The sequence below is a fragment of the Canis lupus genome, chromosome 10 (genome assembly GCF_011100685.1).
Source record: "Canis lupus familiaris isolate Mischka breed German Shepherd chromosome 10, alternate assembly UU_Cfam_GSD_1.0, whole genome shotgun sequence".
Taxonomy (NCBI): Eukaryota; Metazoa; Chordata; class Mammalia; order Carnivora; family Canidae; genus Canis; species Canis lupus.
This window is the reverse complement of record NC_049231.1, coordinates 21,687,440-21,706,978: the sequence shown is the minus strand read 5'-3', so window position 1 is coordinate 21,706,978 and position 19,539 is coordinate 21,687,440. Positions and strand designations below refer to the sequence as shown.

General features: G+C 56.9%; 1 protein-coding gene across 1 annotated transcript; it reads left to right on the top strand.

Moving 5' to 3' along the window:
• The first annotated feature begins 4,396 nt into the window (after positions 1-4,396).
• UPK3A (uroplakin 3A) lies at positions 4,397-12,400 on the top strand. Its single transcript, XM_038549523.1, has 6 exons — positions 4,397-4,528; positions 5,460-5,615; positions 6,869-7,148; positions 8,636-8,718; positions 10,308-10,440; positions 12,105-12,400. The coding sequence occupies exons 1-6, from the start codon at positions 4,477-4,479 to the stop codon at positions 12,265-12,267; spliced, it is 867 nt and encodes a 288-aa protein (XP_038405451.1). The 5' UTR covers positions 4,397-4,476; the 3' UTR covers positions 12,268-12,400.
• Positions 12,401-19,539: the final 7,139 nt, after the last annotated feature.

Sequence of the window (19,539 nt, the reverse complement as noted above, 5' to 3'; positions counted from 1 at the left end):
CTGGCAAGGGGCAGGGGGTCCTTTAGGACCCCCAGGGGGGCACTCTGCAGGACGGGTGGCTGGAGCATGGGGGAGAAGGGGGGGCCGCTGAGAACAATCCGGAGCTGGGACCCGGGAGTTCCCAAGACTTGTGGGTTTGGGTTGCTTTGCTCGCCTTTCATTTCATTTAGTTCCAAAGTGACTGAACCTGAGCAGCCTTGGAAGCTTGACCCTCAGCCCCTCTCAGATGGAGCAAAGGCTGAAAGCAAGGGCGCTCCGGGGTCAAGATGACCCACAACTTCTCTGATTTCTAAAGAAAAGAGTAGTGGAAACCGGCTCAGGCCTCTCTGGTGCTGGGAGAGACATTTCTGGGTGGAGAATGTCCAACCCATAAATTCCCCATGTTTCGAATTCAAAGGAGGCCTGTATGGGGCCGGGAAGTTTGCATAACCTCTCACATCACAGGACTTCCTGCTTGCGGTGGCCTCCTGACAGGCTTGTCATCTGGGCCAGGGTTCAGAGACGGGCTGAAGCATCTGAGGTATCCGAATGGGTCTGAAGTCAGTCTGAGGCTCGGAGCCATGGAATCTGCTGGATCAAAGAGCGAAAAATTAAAATATATACATATATATTTTATATATATATATAAAATGTTGTGACAAAAATGTTTCGGGAATGTGTACCCAGGATGCTGGGCCACAGCACAAGGACACGGGCAGGGTGCTGCAGGGGGACAGTGGTGTCGTGGTCTCTCCGTACCCCACCTCCCTGCTCACACACCAGCCTGGGTGTCTCCTGGGGGAATGTGCCACAGTCTCTCCTCTTTCCTGCACTTGTCCCTCTTCAGAACTGGCCACACCAAAGTCAGCATCTTTGAAGTGGAGACTTGTTTATAAATCCAAGACTTTTTTATTTTATTTTTTCCCAGAATGTTTTGGGGCCTCTGCAGATTGTTATTTTAACTCTTTTCCCCAGATGTTCTAGCCATATTTGGGCAAGACAAGAGACTGGAGGACTTTTTGTATGTTTTTTTTTTTTTTTCTTTTTTTCATGAGAAATTGCAGTATCTGAGAGAAGACAGCAGTGCCTGGGGTCTTCTCCCTCTCCCTCTCGTGGGTGATTCTGGGCTGAGCTTTTGTGGTCAACTTGGCCGGTCCCTATTTATGTCCACATTCACAAACAATCGTTGGATGAGAAATGTCAGTCCATAAAAATTCTTGGAGGAAACTCCCACCGCCTTGCCCAAGAGATCGCTATCTCTGGGGCAGTGACTTTCTGTCCCCCAGCGATAGGGATCTGACCATACACTCCATATGTCCGGGCTCCAGTGACTGGACCCCTCCCCATGTCACAGAGGGGAAACACGTCCAGAGACGAGCATGCTCCAGAGAGCATGAGTTTTGTTTTTTTTTTTAAGATTTTATTTATTTATTCATGAGAGACACACAGAGAGAGGCAGAAGCAGGGACATAGGCAGAGGGAGAAGCAGGGTCCCTGCGGGGAGCAGGATGAGGACTCAATCCCAGGACCCCAGAATCACAACCTGAGCTGAAGGGAGATGCTGAGCCACCCAGATGTCCCCAGAATGTTTGGTTTGTAAAAACACTCTTACTTGGGCAAATTTCAAACTATAGACACATTTCGAGAACAATACGATGAATATCCATATATATATTTTTTATTTTTATTTTTTACCAATTGTTAACATGATGTGACATCTGCTTTCTCTCTTACTTTCTCTCTCTGACTTCCTCATATACTTGTGCTAGTTTCAGATACGGTGACATTGTACGCACAGTACTCCAGCACACGTCTCCTTCCACGTGACCACCATACCACAACCACATTCAGGAAACTGAAGGTCTACTCTGTGTTATTATCCAGCACACATCCCATAATCCAGATTTCTCTCATTGTTCTGCTAACTACAAGGGGGCTCATTATAGGTTGGGTTTTTTAAATATTTTATTTGTTTATTTGAGAGACAGAGACTGAGAGAGCACAAGCAGGGGGAGCAGCAGGGTGAGAGGGAGAAGCGGACTTCCCGTCAAGCAGGAGCCCGATGCGGGGCTCCATCCCAGGACCCTGAGATCATGACCTGAGTCGGAACCAAGGATCAGCCATTCAACCATTCAACTGGCTAAACCAATCAGGTGTCCTACAGGTTGTTTTTATCCAACAATTAATCAAGGGGCACAAGGAGCAGTGAGCTGTTATGTCTTCTTCAACCTACGACAGTTCTCAGTCTTTTGTTTTGTTTGCCTCTGCCTTTGTGGATATGAGCATTTTCAAAGCATCCAGACCAGTTGGTTTGCAGAAAGTCCCTCAATTTGGATCTGTCCGATTGTTTCTTCTTGTTTAGATTTGGGTTAAAGTTTTTGGATGGGAGCACCACATAGATGGTCCCAAGCCCTTCTCAGAGGCCCCACCCCAGGAAGCACATGAGGTCAGCCCACCCCATTCCTGGTAACCTTAGGTTCAATTACTTCACTAACTTGACGCCCCCAGATTCCCACATATCTTGTTCCTTAAAAATCTTTCATCAGTGGTTTTAACATTGAGAGGATTCTTTCCTGTAATCCATTATTACCAGGAGGTTTGCAAATGACGATTTTTGTTTTGTCATTCCTTGTACATTTATTAGTTCGTTTTCTTCTTTGAAGGAAAATGTTCTCTTTTGCAACTTTTCTTAAAGTACCAGTATTGACTCATGGATTCATGTTTCACCCAATGGGCTAAATATGTTGCTTCCACTATTTATTTTGTGCACAAACTTTCCATTGGGCTGCTGGAAAGTCTAGGCCAGTACCTTGGACATAACTCCATCATCTTCCAATACTCCTCCAGATTCTAGGATCCTCTTGACATTCCCCATCCCAGCCCCAGAGTCACCTAAAAGGCCCAGGTGCCCTTTACTGGGGAATGCTGTTTCAGGATGCAGGGTGCTAAGTGGGCTCCTGTCACTTAGGAGTCACTTCAGTAGGTAGCACTAGGGGGCTGTTATTTTGTCCTAACAATGCTACTAATTCAAAACTCCAAGGGGTATCTGGGGGTTGGGGGGTGTCTACCTTCAGCTCAGGTCATGAACCCAGGGCCCAGATGGAGCCCCTGGACTGTGGGAGGGGGGGTCCCTGCTCAGCGGGGCGTCTGCTCCTCTCTCTCCCTTTGCCCCTTCCCCTGCTCATGTGCTTTTGAGCAGCCGGCTCTCAAATAAATAAATAAAAAATCTTAAAAAAGTCCCCACACCTCCGAGAGTTCTTCTTCCTCCCTTCCAAATCTCCTTCATCCCATAGTGAGGACCTGGGTCCTGACCCCAGTTCTAGGATACACCCAGTTGCTACAGAACTGCTCTGCCCTCCCCTCTGCCTCACTCCTGCAGAACAGGGTTCAGAAAGCTCTCTCTGAGGGAGTGTAGTCAGACAAGCTTTCCAGTCTCTTAGACACTTTTTTTTTTTTTTGCACAGGATTGTGTCTGAATTCCTTACTTTCTGTTGGTTTCTAATTCTAGTTTTTTCCCATCCTTGTTGACTTATGTCTTAAATGTAAAATATAGTATTTAAGATACTCTTGCGGAAAACTACCATTCCTGACTCTGGAAGGAACCATCTAGACCAGATGAAGCTCACAGCACTGTTTTCAAACGCTCCATGGGAAGCAGGCCTTTTGAAATAAATAGCCCAGGCTGGGCAGCAGGACTGTGCTCCTCCAATCTGGGCGTTTCGGAAGTCCCTGAGGAGCCCTGGCCTTGCACCTGTGACCACAAAGGGTCACCCCGAGGATGCCTGGGTGGCTCAGTAGTTTAGCGCCTGCCTTTGGCCCAGGCGTGATCCCAGGGTCCTGGGATCGAGTCCCATATCGGGCTCCCTGTGTAGAGCCTGCTTCTCCCTCTGCCTGCGTCTCTGCCTCTCTCTGTGTGTCTCTTATGAATAAATAAATAAAATCTTTAAACAACAACAACAACAAAACAAAGGGTCACCCTGGCGCAACCAGATAGCTCCCAGGCCCGGGACCTCAAGGTTTCCATGACAGCACTTTCTCTGATGAACCTGTTGCAACTATCTCCACCAGAGCCCAGCCAGCACCTGGCACTTAGTAGGGTCTCCATAAATAGCTGTAGGAATTAGCGCCCGGTTTCCCAGTGTGGACCCGGCGGCCCAGAGAGGGGATGTCTCGCCCCCCCGCCGCCCTCGAGGTCTGATTAGGCTGTGAAAGCGCCGCCTGAGCCTGTGCACACAGTAGGCGCTTCGGTAAAGGCGCGCGGGGTCGAATGGAGGGAAGGTCCCACAGGTGTGAGTGAGCCTCCGGGGGCACCTCGAGGTCCGGGGGACGGGGGCGGCGCGTATGCAAATAGGCCGCGAGGAGCCCGGGGATTGGCCAGCGCGGCCGGGGGGCGGGGCGCGCCGAGGGAGGCCGGGCCGCCAGGTGCGCGGACGCCGAGAGGCGCTGGGCTCCCCGGGCCCCGCAGCCGGCCCGCGCTCCCGCGGCTTGTTCAGGGCGATGCCCCCGCTCTGGGCCCTGCTGGCCCTCGGCGGCCTGCGGCTGGGCGTGGGTAAGCGGGGAAGGGACAGCGGGTCGTGGCCCGGGAGGGCGGGCAGCCGGCCCCACGGTCCTGAGCGCAGGGATGGAGCGCAGCCCTGGGAACTCCCTCTGTGCCAAGCCCTGGGCAGGCCCTGGGCATCGGATATTAATAATAAAGACAGCACTGTTTAATGAGCTCCCTTGGGTGGGGGATTCCAGGGCTCACGGATCAGATTCCTGGGATGGGCGCTGTGACACACACAGGGTCTGCGGGGGAGCAGAGAAGGGGCTGGACTAGACCCTGGAGGTGCCGGGACATTTCAGGGGAAGAGGCAGCTGGGCAAGTTCAAGAGGGAGGCAGTGTGGTCTATCCTGGGAACCTCCCCACCGGGGTCCATCAGCCTGGCTGGAGCATGGGATGGGGTGGGGCGTGCTTTGGGGTGAGCCTGGGCACCCAGGGAGGCAGAGCCCAGAGCTTCTGGACTATGATGCCTCTCCAGAGAAGCCGGACTGCGCTGGAGGCCCTTCCAATGCAGTGGGCGAGCCCCAGAAGGGGCCTAGCAGGAGAGCGACAGGGTCAGATGTGCCCGTTAGGGAGCAGAAGACTGGGGGAGGGGGGCTTGTTTCTGGGGTCCAAGTCAAGAGAGTGGAATTCCCAGACTGGGCTGACTGGGTGAAGAGATGCCTGGGGAGGCAGTGGGGTTCTTGGCAACTGACTGTCTGTGTGTGGGGAGAGAGGGCAGCCGTTAGGCCAGACTGCTTGGTTTCTGGAGGGACGGCTGGTAGGGGCAAGGGTGCCGCCTGTGTCTGAGACAAATTCTTGAGATGGGCCGCAGGCAGGGTGAGCCCCAGGGCCTGGCACACCCAATAATAGTATGCAGACTGGGGCGGGGGGCAGAGTGTGCCCATGGGTGTGGACAGTTCTACCGGGGGTCAGCGCCTGTCCTCCCTGCCTCCTATAGGTGTGAACCTCCAGCCCCAACTGGCCAGCGTGACCTTTGCCACCAACAACCCCACCCTCACTACTGTGGCCTTGGAAAAGCCTCTGTGCATGTTTGACAGTGCGGCGACCCTCAATGGCACCTATGAGATCTACCTCTATGTCCTGGTCAACCTCGGTGAGGGTTTGCTTCCCTTGGGTGGCGCTGAAGGGGGCTTTGGCCTGTCTGCGGGGAGGAGGAGAGGGGGCAGCTCGGGGGACGCTCTAGCTCTGTCATTCAGCTACCCCCGGGGACCTCACCAACGGCCACCAGTGCCTGCCGTGTGCCAGCCCTGGGCTGCGTGCTTGCCCTGGAGAGATGTTGGGCAGGTGGAGAAGTAAAGACAGTGCCAGTCACTGAGCATGTACATCATGCTCAGGGCTTCACATGCCTTGGAGCGAATGTTGACAACCAGCCCGCAAGACAACTGTCCCATCACAGAGCTGATGCCCATCTCAGAGCGAGGGACCTAGGCTCATGGAGACGGGATGGCTCCTAGGAGCTCCCAGGCTGGGAAGCAAACCCAGATCTCTGTGGCCCCTCAGACCCCAGCGCTTCCCCGTGCTTCCCCCGGTGGGTCGCAACTGGCGTTGGTGAGGGGAACCATGCACTGGGACCCACGTGCTCTGGGCCAGCCCCTGCCCAGTCACCAGAGCAATCCTGGGCTTCCCAGGGACCACCTCTTACGTTCCTGGCAGCCAGTCTTTTACAGCAGCTCATTCAGAGCTGTCACCTGGGCCTGTGCCCAATCCGTGCACACAGTGGGGTGTTTCTCTCCCATTTCACAGACAGGGATCCAGAGAGGTAGAGTGCATTGTCCAAAGTCACCCAGCAAGTCAGGAAGCGGCCTAGGACCCAGCATAGGTGTGTGCACCTCCACACAATTCCCCCTGAACCATATGACCCCCCTTCTCATTTTACAGAAGAGAAGATCTAGGGGCGCCTGGGTGGCGCAGTGGGGGGAGCAACAGACTCTTGGTTTCAGCTCAGGTCATGATCGCAGGGGTGTGAGATCGAGCCCCGTGTTGGGCTCTGTGCTCAGCGCGGAATCTGCTGGAGACTTTCTCCCTCTGCCCCTTGCCACTACACTTGCTCAAGCTCTGTCTCCACAAATAAATAAATCTTAAAAAAGAAGAAGACGATCCAGTGGTCTCAGGGGAGAATGACAGAAGTCTGTTGTAGTAGGAGGACCTGTGAGATCTTACAGGCCTGTAGGAAGAGGGGGTGCTCTTGCCCTAAGTCAGGGGTGCCCCTGAGGAAGCCCCTGAGGAACCCCACCCCCGGCTGGGACCCCCAGAGGATGTGCGGCAGTGCTGGGTGACTGGCTGAGTGAGTACCTTTGAGCTGGGGTGGCCTGACTCCTGCCCCTGCCCCTGCCCCTGCCCTTGCAGCCAGCTCCAGGAACGCCTCGGTGCAGGACGGTGCCAGGGCCCCACTGAGCTCCACGGTCCAGCAGACAGAGGGAGGGAGGACAGGCCCCTATAAGGCCGTGGCCTTTGGCCTGATCCCCTGCAGTGACCTGCCCAGCTTGGACGCCGTGGGGGACGTGGCCCGGGCCTCGGAAATCCTGAACGCGTACCTCGTCAGGGTGGGAGCCAACGGGACCTGCCTGTCAGACCCCAACTTCGGGGGTCTCTGCAACGCGCCCCTGTCAGCAGCCACGGAGTACAGGTGGGTGCGAGAGGCAGCGCTGCCCTGGCCCCGACTCAGGAAGGCCCAGGAGGGGGAGGTGTGCGAGGCCACATGTCTTGTGCCTGGTCTCCTGAAGGGCCGTATGACCAGGCCAGGACCCCTGGGCTCAGAAGGACCTGCTTGGCTGCTTGGCTTAATCCTCTGCTGTTGTCACCTTGAAATTCTTTTTTTTTTTTTTTTAACCAAGGGGCCTGCATTTCCATTTTGTACCCAGCTCTGCAAATCCAGCACCTGGTCCCGGCTCATCACCTGTGGCAGCTCCTTCCCAATCCACTTCATTTGACAGGGACTAGCTGGTCTGGAGAGAGGAGGGGTCCCCGCCTGAAAAGCAGTGGCCCCACATGAACGACAGCCCCAGCCCATCCTCTGCCTTTTCCTGCCTCCTTCTGACATATCCTCTGTGCCCCCCTCTCCCGACCACAGCACGTCCCTGATTCTTTTCCACACTTGTTTCTTCTCCTTGCGGAGCTGGGGGCTCAGCCCTGATCCATGGCCGTGGGGTCCCGCCTGTGCCAGAGCCTTGGGTACCCCCACTCCTGTAACCATGGAAGCGCCCAGGCCCGAGACTCTGCACCTGCTAGGTGCGCTCGGGGCCCAGACCACCCTGCCTGCCATCCTATCAGAGGGCTGGCGTCTCCTTCGGCCTCAGCCACAGGGCCGGACAGAAGCCTCGGTGTCCTCTCCCCTACCTCCAACCTTGTTCTTAATGAGGGAAACCCCTCCCCTCTTCCACCTACATCCCTGAGCCTCCTACCTGGGGAACTCGAGGCACATATCCTGGCCTCTGGAATTCTCTTCAAACCCAGAGAAATAGGAGGTTAAGCAAAACACTGGAGGTTGTAGAGATTTTAAGGGTCATCTTTTTTTTTTTTTTTTTTAACATCATACAAGAGGCTGTCAATTTTTTAGTTCTCAGACTATCCATCATTTTTAGCTGACTGTGTAGGAGGCCTCAGGTGGGCTCTGGAAATTTTGTGCTGATCTTTCATTATGGTTAGTGGCACTGGATTGGAATTTCTATATAAATGTGTAGTCCTGTCTCAAGGCAGTTGGGTTGGGAATGAATATTATTCCTTCTTTTGTTTGTTTTTTAAGTCCCTTTTGTGATACCAAGGACCAGGCTGGGAGGAAGGCACGAACTCCATGAGGACAAATGGGTCAGCCAAAATGCTACACTCATCCTGTAGATAATAGAGAAACAGGGGGGCCCCGGAGGGCGAGCTGCGAGGAGGGCCACTGACCCTGAAGGCTTTGTGGAAAAAGTCCAGGGGCAGGAGTAGGGGGCAAGGGCCCCAACGCCAAGTCCAGCACTGTCCTGTGGCCCGGAGCCCACCTTGTAGCCGTCTACACTTCCATCTCCTAGAAGGACCTCCTCTGCCCCCCCAACCCCATCCTGATCCCTCCGCCTGCCTCTGGCCGGGGCGCACAGGATGCTTAGACGTCCCCCTCTCTCTGTCTCCTTGCAGGTTCAAGTACGTCCTTGTCAATATGTCCACGGGCTTGGTGCAGGACCAGACCCTGTGGTCCGACCCCATCCGCACCAACCGGCGTGAGTGGCAGGGCTGGGCTGGGGGGCGACCCTCAGGGGGACGCGGGACACCCCCTCAGGCCATCGCTCAGCAAAGTACCCCCAGACACAGGCAGGCTAGTGGGCTGATGAGGAAAAGGCAACCTAAAGTGGTTTGACCCGAGACCCCCCCTGCCTGCCCTCATCTCCCTCCCCTGGGGCCAGGTGTCGGCAGAGGCAGGGGAAGGATGGGCTGGCATGATGGCAGGACCATAGTCAAGGCTTTTGCCTCTAAGGGGCAGGGGGTCTATCCCGCATTTCCATCCCAGCCTGCCCCTTTGTGGAGACCTCACAGCCACGTCAGATGGTTCCAGATGGTTCCAGATGGTTCCAGATGGGTCCGGAGGCGAGGACTTGGTGCAGGGGGCGAGCAGGGGAGGCAGCCAGAGTGCCGCCCACCTCTCCACCCTGTTCTCTGGAAACTCGGCAGGGCTCCTAAAGGCCAGGGAGCTCAGGGGCCCAGGCGGCAGCCTGTGGTCCTGCCCTGTCCCTCCTCAAGCCTCCATCCGGGTTCTCAACATGCATCTGAGGTTTAGACACAGAATCGTGTCTGCTGAAGCAGAGGGGCAGCGGAGGAGATTTCCCAGAGTAATCTTGACAGCACCTGACCCTAATGTTAGAGCCCCGGCCCCCACACCTTGGTGCCCAAGTTGACACTTGACAGCTCAGCATAAAGCCTCCTCAGACCCCCGACCCCCTCGGTAAGCTTCCAGGGCCTGCAGTGGCTCAGAAAGCTTGCTTGAGGTCACAGGGCTAGGGTGGGGTGTGGCTGGGGTGGCCCCCCACCCATCCTTCCCATGGCACATCAGTGCATCGGAGTCTCCCTGCCCTGGGACCGAGGGTGCTGAGTTCAAGCCCAGCCCCTGCATCTCACCGCTCTGTGAACCCGTAAGGACCTCAGTCTCCACATCTGAGAAGTGGGGAGAAAAGCCCTTGCTCTGCGTCCCCTCAGGGTTCCTTGGAACAATGCAGACAGAAGCGCTAGGCCCAGCTCTTCTTGGGCAGGGCAGGAGGTCAGCTTGGGACAGCGTGCCCTCTGGGACCACCCAGCCCCGTAGACTTGGGTCTGGGGTCCGGGTGCCCTTGAACAGGAGCCCAGCCTCCCTTGGCTGTGATGAGCGATCTGCAGAGCAGGGGTCTTGTCAGGTGTGCGAGGGACAGTGGCTGCGAAGCGGCTGGCTCGCAGGAGGACCTATGAAGAGTTCGTGTAGTTCCAAAGGGTGACGCAGGCCAGAGCCGAGGGGAAGCTGAGGTGCACTTGGCCCCTTAGCCCGGGCCCTTGTTCCGTCCTGAATCGCTTATAATCTGCGTCCCTTCCATTTCACCAGAAGGGTTTAGTTTGTAATTGAAAATTATGCAGAAAGACAATTAGGGAGAAAGGAGACGCGCCAGGGAGGGGCAAGCAAGGGGACTGCATCTCGGGGCTGCGCGGGGGGGACACAGACACTGACCGGGGTCCCACTTCATCCCGAGACCCGTGGCTGCCCGGCCGGGTGGGGGGGCGTGTGTGTCCCTGGGAGAAGGCTGAGGGGTGCCGTGTCTGGGGACTAAGTGGGCCCATGTCCTGTTAGCCACCCCGTATGCGGCGATCGACACGTGGCCGGGCCGGCGGAGCGGGGGCATGATCGTCATCACGTCCATCCTGGGCTCCCTGCCCTTCTTCCTGCTGGTTGCCTTTGCCGGCGCCGTTGTCCTCAGCCTTTTGTGAGTACCTGCCGGCTGGAGGCCCGGACTGGGGGCACTGGGGGCACTGGGCGCACTCCACCCACAGGGTCTTCTGAGGTGGGGGAGAAGGCAAGGGAGCCGCCTTCCACCCTGGGCTGGGATGGGGTCCGGTGAGAGGGGAGCAGTGTTCTGGGGTGTCCACGGTGGAGTCGTTCAGCTGGGTGGGGGGGACCCAGCAGCGGGACTTTGTGGGCAGGTCGCAGCTCCCACACGTCTCCCATGCCTCAGTGTTCCCATCTGGGAAAGGGGGGGGCTAAAAACCATTATCCTCCCTGTGGAGTCATGACGGGTCAGTGGCATAATCCCCACGGAGTTTGTAGGGCGGCACCTGGATACCCCACAAGTATTAGGGTTCATTGTCATAATCCACCCCCTGCCTAGACTCGTGGGGAAACTGAGGCCAGAACAGGGGAAGGGTGGCCCCGGGTCACATGGCCAGTTAAAACAGCTGGGACCGGAGCCTGGGCTCCTGGTGCTACCGACAGCCCTGACGTGTGTCCGTTTGGATCAGGACCGGAGGTCCCCTGTGGGTGTCTGGAGCAGCTAACAGGCTGCCTGGTGGGAAGTCAGGTGTGCACACGATCCACCAATCCTGGGCGGGTGGCACGGGGCTGAAGCGAGGCGCCAGCAGGTGCCATGGGAATCCAGAGGAGGCTGAGGAAATCCTGCCGGGACCACCAGGGTGGACTTCCTGGAGGAAGGAGCAGCAGGAGCGAGGTCTCTTCGGGACTGAGATGACTCATAAAAGTCCTATGACTTGTCAAGTCCTCTCAGCGAGAGGGAGGGAGCCCCCCGGGAGGCTTTGGAGATGGAGAGGGGTGCCTGTCCCGTGTGGGTGGGGGGAGCAGATGGAAAAGCTCGGAGTAGGTGAAGTTCAGTGGATGCAGAAATTAGCCGGGTGGAAAAAGCCACGGGGGCTGGAGGGGGGTGGGGGATGGAGTCAGGGGCAGGGAACTTGCAAATCAGGTGCCCCCCCCCCCCATGGTTAAGTCAATAAAAACACAAACAATAGGTAAGATTAGCCACCAAGAGTCTGGTCTGTCTGGCCTGGGAGCCGGCAGGACAGGGTCATGTCCCTCCCTCCTTTTGGGCAATGGGTTAATCTGGCACCAAAGGTCCTGTTACCTGCCGAGGGCCTGGCTCCTCCACTGAGCCCTCCTCAGTCCCCCGCCCCCGCCAGCTGCACCCAAGTGCCCACTTGCCCCAGACACTCTCAGCCCTTCCTCTCACATGCCTGGAATGCCTTTCTCCACCCACTCTCCACAGGCTATGCACGGTCCCCTCCTCCAGGAAGCTTTCTGGGGGCTCCCACCCAGACTTGTCCATTACATCTGGTCATTCTTTGCTGTGGCCCGTTTCCCCATACAGTCGTAGCTCTTTGGGGATTTGGGACCACGGCCTCCACCGTGTCCAGCTCCTGCTAAGATCTGTAGACTGTTCACCCAGTTGCAAACGGTGCCCCCCGCCCCCTGCACTCCCGCATCTCAGGGCTTGGTGCACAGTGAGTGCTCTGCCAACACTGGTCTACTGAGTGCACGCCTGGGGTGACAACAGCGTCTAGGGCGAAGGGCTCCGGCCAGCCGGAGGGGTTTAGGGTTGCTCTCTGCGCCCCTAACCCTCGCCCTCTCCATCTGCTCGGTCAGGGACATGGGCAGCTCTGACCAGGAAACGAGGACGCACGACTCCCAGATCACGCAGGAGGCCGTCCCCCGGTCCCTGGGGACCTCGGAGGCTGTGTACACGTCTGTAAACCGGGGGCCACCGCTGGACAGGGCTGAGGTGTACACCAGCAAGCTGCAGGACTGAGCCCGGGCTCCTCACCTAGGGGGCTGCAGGCAGCAGGTGCCCGCGCCCTGACCCCAGCCTCGGAGAAACAGGGCACGTTGGTCCTGCGTGCAGGAAGGCCTCTAATAAAATCTCCCCAAGATTCTGAGTTCAATAGAGATTTGCCGAATGAATGAATGAGAGGATAAAGGAATGAATGAATGAGCCAATGTCATAGGGAGGGGTTGGGTTGTATCTCTGCGGGGCGGGGGCGGGGGGGTCGTGCGGAGCAAGGATTCATTTGCAGTCATGGAGGTGGGGAGGGTTAGGAAAACTGGGGATGGGCAGCCCCCCGGGGGCGGGGGTGGGGGCAGCGGTGTAGCGCCACCTTCTGCGGGGGGGCCTGATCCTGGAGTCCGGGGATCAGTCCCGGGATAGAGTCCCCATCGGGTTCCCTGCACGGAGCCTGCTTCTCCCTCAGCCTGTGTCTCTGCCTCTCTCTCTGTGTGTCTCATGATAAATAAATAAAATCTTAAAAAAAAAAGGGGGGGGGAACCAGGGCTGTCAGGCCTGGAACATCTAGATGTGAGAACCTGCCCACCCCTGCCCCTGGGAGGGGGAGGGTCCTGACAGGCAACACGCTCAGCACGCGTTTGGGGTTCACTGGCCACGAGGAACTGGAAGCCGATCTGGGCCCCCTGGGGAGGGTGCTGCCTGGCCGCTCCTGTCACCCCCAGCAGCCGTCTCCTTCCCCCTGGGGCTCAGCTTCCTCATCTGGAAAATGCTGGTGTAAATGACTAATTTCAAGGCTCCTTCCCTAATTTCCTGAGGGCCCCGTGGTGGGCCGGCAGAGAGGCCTCGGACATGAGGGGCCCCAAGGCCTGGGGCGGGGAAGGGGCCGGAGGGACTCTCCCTGTCCTGCTTCTCAGCTCCCATGACTCACTTCTGTCTTTTGAGCCAGGTAGCAAGACCACTTCCCTTTGGGTAATGTGCAAACCAGGTGACCGTCCCACGTCCCATCACTGAAAGAAGACACTTGTCAGAGCAGGGCTGGGTCATAAAGCAGGAACACCACCGGCCACCAGCTGGGAGGAAGACCACCTTCCTGAGCTGCTGCACGCTCCCCATGGGCCTTGTCAGCAGGGGTGGGTGGGGTGCTCTGGAGTCACCTGATGGCCCTCTGGGGGCGCGGACGGGGGCTGAGACACGCACGTATCTGCCAGAGGGTTCCAGAGCTGAGAGGGCTGGAGGCACAGGCTGTGGGAAGAAGCCTGAAGGCATGAAGGGGTCAGGAGGAGCCAGAGCAGCTGAGCGTCCCAGGACCTGGGAAGAGCCCAGTCCCCGGGCAGTGGGGACAGGAGGGAGCCATGGTGCTGCTCTCCAGGGGGCACCCAGCCTGGGGGAGCCTTCCACTAGCTCCCAACCCCTCAAGACTGACTTCCGGGACACAGGAGGCCAGCCTGGGCAACCGCTGGAATTCCCGCTTCCTCTATCTTGAGCCTTCTCCTGACAGTCCTTCCAGAGCTTCTCTCTGAGAGTCGCCCGCCGCAGCAGAGGGGAGGCAAAGCTCCCTGGAAGTCTGCTGTTGGAAATTCATGCCAGTTTGCATTCCACTTCATAACATGCCTCTTTTGATTTTATTTTATTTTTTATTGAGGTGAGATTCACATAGCATAAAGTTAACTTTTTAATTTTATCTTAAATATTTTATTTATTGGGATCCCTGGGTGGCGCAGCGGTTTGGCGCCTGCCTTTGGCCCAGGGTGCGATCCTGGAGACCTGGGATCGAGTCCCACGTCGGGCTCCCTGCATGGAGCCTACTTCTCCCTCTGACTGTGTCTCTGCCTCTGTCTGTCTCTCTCTCTCTCTCTGTGTGTGACTCTCATAAATAAATTAATTAATTAAAAAAAAGATTTTATTTATTTATTCATGAGAGACACACAGAGAGAGGCAGAGACACAGGCAGAGGGAGAAGCAGGGTCCCTGCGGGAGCCCGATGTAGGACTCCATCCCAGGACCCCGGGATCACAACCTGAGCCGAAGGCAAATGCTCAACCACTGAGCCACCCAGGCACCCCTAAAGTTAACTATTTTAAAGCAAACAATTCAGTGCCATTTAGAACATTCTCAGTGTTATGCAACCATCATCACCTCAACCTAGTTCCAGAATGTTTTATCACCCCAAAAAGGAAACTCTGTACCTATGAAGCAGTGACTCTCCATTTTCTCCTCCCCTACTCTGTGTCCCTGACAGCCACAGATCTGCTTTCTGCCTCTTTGGATTCCCCTACTCGGGGCATTTCCTGTCAGTGCAGTCCTACAATGTGTGACCTTTTATGCCTGACTGCTTTTACTGAGCATGGTGTTTTTGAGGTCCACCCGCACTGTAGCAGGTGTCAATGCTTTGTTCCTTTTTATGGCTGAGTAATAAGTAGTTTGTTGTATGGATCTCTTGCTCATCGTCGATGGACATTTGTTTTTTTTCCACCACTTTGCTATTGCGCTGTTGTTTGTTTAGAACAATAATGCTCTGATTGTGTCTTCATGTACTTGTGTGAACACCTGTTTCACACGTCTCAGGTATGCCCCTAGAAGTGGAATTGCTGGGTTTCATGGTCATTCTATGTTTAACATTCTGAGGAAACACCAAATTGTTTTTGGAGTGGCCAGACCATAATGCATTCCCTCCAGCAACATCACCTGCATTTATTTTAGTATCAAAACAGCTAGAATGCATCAGTCGCTGTGGAGAAGGCCTCAGAATTATTCTATGGGTTTGAGTCTGGATCCATCCCCCCACCCCTTGCTACCACCATTTGAAAAGCAGGACCCCCAGGTAGCCCAAGCCCCTGTCTGCTAGCAGGAACTATCCCCTCACTGGGGCCGCTGGGTGGTGGCTGTCTCTTGATGCTGAGTCCTCTTCCCACTGGCCTGGCTGACTGAGGCCCAGGGGAACACGAACTTCCAGCTATGGAGACACTTTAGCATGAGTTCATGACACAAAAGCTGAAGGGACAGAACCACTGGAACGCGGATGGGAAGACACATGCTGGGGCTCCGAGTAAGTGAGCAAATGAGCGCTCGCTGGTCTGTGGCTCAGGCAGGACCCAGCTCCCTGGGTGATGAGTCTCCTCTCCCCAGGGAGTGTTAATGAGGCCCTGCTTCTGGCTCCGAGGGGACCCCGTTGGGAGAGGCTGTTGGCCTCGTGAGTAAAGCTCAGCCTCTATGGAGTCAGATCTGACTTACCTGTCAGCCGGCAGAACGTAAGTGACCCATGGTGCCTGGTGTTTACTTACTCCTGAGAGACACACACAGAGAGGCAGAGACACAGGCAGAGGGAGAAGCAGGCTCCCTGCGGGGAGCCCAATGCGGGACTCGATCCCAGGACCCTGGGGTCACGACATGAGCCGAAGGCAGACGCTCAGCCACTGAGCCACCCAGGTGCCCCTGAAAAGGTTATGCTTGCTTCCTCCACCAGCATCAGGCCCCCCTGGGACAAGCTGGGGCCACTTCTGAGCAGCTCCTCAAGAGCCGTCAGGTGGCTCCCCTTGAGGGAACATGTGCCAGGGCCACGAGTGAAGAAGACACTGCGGAGCAGAGCCACAGCCCACGTGTGATGCGAGCAGGAATGACACCTGGGGTTGCAGACCCCTGAGCCTTGAGGGTCGGCTGTCCTGGGAGGGGATCCACTCCCAGCTGTGCCCAGGGCCCTGGCATGCGGTCGCACCGGCTCCGAGGCAAGGCTGCCTCACAGCTGCCCCCGCCGCCGCCGCAGGCCCCGCGATCTTCCCAGGACAGGTGAGCAGGGCAGGTGTGGCAGCAGCAGCCACCGAGCCGTGTGCCACCAGCCTCCACGTCTTCCCAGGAGTCCGCCTGGAGCCCGTGTCCCGTCCTGGGGTTCTGATGAGGTCTGAGGCCTCCTGCCTCCCCTCCTGGGGGTGCGGCTGTAGTTGGGGAGCTGGGCACGGGGTTCCCCTGGCCCTGCGGCAGTCGTCTAGCCCCTTCTTTCCGGGGTCGGCCTGCGGGGGGTGGAAGGTGGGGAGCAGGGGTCTTGCTTGGTCTCCCTCCGGCCTGCGTCTGATGAGGAATGCTGTGTGTCAGCAGCCAAACCGGGCCCTGGGCCTTGAAAGTCGTGCATCGGTCACCACGGGCTCTGCAAACACGGTGTGAAGCCCTGGGACTGGCTGGGATCACTTAGGAGGGTGGCTACAGGGAAGGCAAAGGACAGAGCCCGCTCAGCACTGGGACCGACCGGTAAGGAGGGAAGAGAACTCACTGGAAAGGGATCCCTGCCTACCCTCCGTGACCCCACTCCCTCTCCGGCCTCCATTTTCCTGCTCAGCCCCAGAACCTCCTTGTCACCGAGACAGAGGCGGTGTCGCTCACCGTGTCCCCCTCTGTGCTCAGAACAGCCTGCCTGGAGGCCTTGGGTTGGTCCCTGTGGAATGTGGCTCCAGGCTCTCCCAGCCCCTCCCCAGGCCGGTGACCCAGCATTTTTCAGAGGGTGAGTTTAAGGCAAGGCCAAGCCTTCACTAACTTCCAGCCAGCTCGACCCGGTGTGAGCACAGTGACCCAGGCGGTGCGTGCAACAGCCGAGCGTGGCTCATGAGCCCTGGCGGGGGACGAAGCCCTCACAGAAACTGCTAATTATAAATATCCGCGGGAGCGGGTTTCCTAGCTCCCGTCCCAGATTCTGAGGCTGCCCCTCTCCCGCCTGACTGAGATGGCAGAGCCTTCGGAGCCGAACTTTCCGCCTCTACACGGAGACCCCAGGCACGGCTCATGCATTAGCTGATCACACAGACGGTGCTGTGTGGCGGGGGGCAAGGATGTAACCTCTCTGTGCACCCTTGACCTCCTCTGTGCAGACAGGGTCAGAATGCTGGGGAAGCCTGCTCTAAAATGGGCGATTTGTTTTTTGCTGTGATCCGATCAATCACAAAGTGATGCCAACAGAACCCTGAACCCCAGGCTTAGGAGAACTTGGAGCCACCCATCTGGGCAGGGGAACAGAACTGCACGGAGGATTTATTGGGGGCAGAGCCTTGGGCAGAGCACGGGCAGGCCTTCAACACACACGCCGGGCTAGAAGTACTGTAGAAATCAGGGCTTGAATAGTCAGGAGGGCTTCCTGGAGGAGATGGTACTCTTCCCAGATCCCTACCGCGTCTCTACCCAGAGCTCCTGAGGCCCTGTCACTGTAGATAGAGGCTGAGTAAACAGTGATAAGTTCCTGGGATGTTGTAGTTCTCGTTTCCTCCAGTTTTAATCAACAATTCTACATTTTACCAGCTGTGCAGCATACAGACAGGCTGCTTGAGAAAAGAGAAGAGGAACCCAGGTTGCTCCTGAGCCAGGCCTCGGTCCCCTGCCCTGTGCTTTCTTCTGGAACACAGAAGGAATTTTGTCCCCTGGCCATGGCATTCATCCTTGGGTGAATGGGTGTTTCCGGGGACACTTGGGTGTTGCCAGCTCGGGGTGTCTCATGGGTGCGGCTGCCGTGAACGTGTGTGTGAGCTTCTAAATGGTTTTCTAGTTTTTTCTGGGATGAATCCCCGAGGATGCAGTTGTTGGGCAGCGTGGAGGGGCATGGTCACTACTTTCCGGGGACGGGGGCGGCTGGGAACCATTTACGATTCCCCAGCAGTGGGTGGATGATCCAGTTTCTCTGCATCCTTCCCAGCACTTGGTGTTACCGCTATTCTTTATTTTAGCCTTTTGGATAGGTGTGCGCTGCCTGGAACTTGTGCCCCCCGCCCCCCCCACCGCCACCACCAGGGCAGCATGGGAGGGCTCGGGATCCCCCTGCCCCTCAGCTACTCTTGGTGTGGTCGCCTTTTGGTTTTGGCCGCTGGAGTGGTGTGCGGTGCCGTCTCTTCGTGGTTTTCATTTGCGTTTCTGCAAAGGTTGAGTGTCCTCTTAGGTTCTTATTTGCCATCCACAGACCCACCCTGATGAAGCATGTGTTTGGGTTTCCAAAAAACTGGGCTGTCTGTCTTCTATGAGTTACAAGAGTTCCTTCTATATGCTACACGAGGTCCTTGGTCAGACACACATCGTGCACGTTTCTCCCCAGTCTGTGTATCGCCCTTTCATTTTCTCATTGTGTGGTCTGTCCCTCACCCCACTTCCTTTTTCTTTAAAACCTCGTCCCACCTGACAGGTGTGATTATTGCCTGCTCCCCCCCCCCCCCCCACCGCCACTGTCAGCTCCATGGGCTCAGGGGGGCTCTCCTGCTGTGTCCTCAGCTCCCAGCACAGTGGGAACTCAGTATTTGTTCAGTGGCCCTGCCGGTCCCCCAGCCCCGTCAGAGCTGCTGGGGGTAGAGGGGGGGCACGGACTGGGAGTGGAGACCGAGGGCAGCCTGTTGCAAACAGGCTCAGCCTCCTCAGATCTCGCAGCCTGCAGACAGGTGGGAGCAGCATGAGTTTCTACAGGAAACTGGTGGGGGGCGGGGGTGGCGTCCCAAAGGCATAATCAGCTCCTTTTCCATCAGAGTGTGCACGTGTCACAGGGGCGTTATGTGCACAGGGTGTGTGTGTGTGTGTGTGGCGGATGTCGTCTATGGAGGGTGTGGTCCAGGGTATATGACGTTCGGGTGTCTGAGTGCACCTCTGTTACGATGCACATCTTCCCAGGTGAGAAAGCAACTTCTTCTCCGGGATGCAAGGATCGTGGCTGGTCTCCGTTTCCTGCTCACCCCTCCCGGGGGCCCATCTGTGGCTCCGTGCCTTCTCTCCTGACGGCGCAAAGCTCCTTCTGTAGCCAGACACCCCCTTTCCAGCTTGGCCTGGCTACCCTGAGTCTTTCAGTCTGTTAAAGGGGAATAACGGCTACTGCACATGGTGACGGTGAGGATGAGGACCGTATGAACAGTTTAGAACGTGGCACCTTATGGTGCTCAGTAAACCGTAGTGAATACACGCACTCACCAGCAGGTCCCTTCCGAGCGCTCTCACGTCCCACCCGGCAGCCCCTGTCGTGCGCCCACCAGGGCAGCATCCGTGCAGAAATAAATGGGGTCGGTCCCTGGGCTTGGGCTGCTGAGCCTCGTCACGTACACACGTATTTATTCTTTGTTGAACACACACTAAGGGACGGTTGTGCCAGCCGAGTGGCCGCTGGGACAGGCGACTAGCTGGTGCCGCACTGGGCACCATGGGACCCATACGCCAGCAAGCCAGCCCCCTATCTACCCTGGCAATGCTCAGGGCAGCAGGTGGCACCAGCTCCCAGTGATTCTCCACCAGTAGAGACAAGCTGCGCCCCTCTGGGTCCCTCTGGCACTGATGGCCACGGTGCGACCCTCACCC

Bases quoted from the DNA above. Each gene is read 5' to 3' on its own strand.
- UPK3A (XM_038549523.1), top strand. From the start codon at position 4,477: ATGCCCCCGCTCTGGGCCCTGCTGGCCCTCGGCGGCCTGCGGCTGGGC. The intron at 7,149-8,635 runs GTGGGTGCGAGA...GTCTCCTTGCAG, and splicing joins TCAGCAGCCACGGAGTACAG to GTTCAAGTACGTCCTTGTCA. The intron at 8,719-10,307 runs GTGAGTGGCAGG...ATGTCCTGTTAG, and splicing joins CCCCATCCGCACCAACCGGC to CCACCCCGTATGCGGCGATC.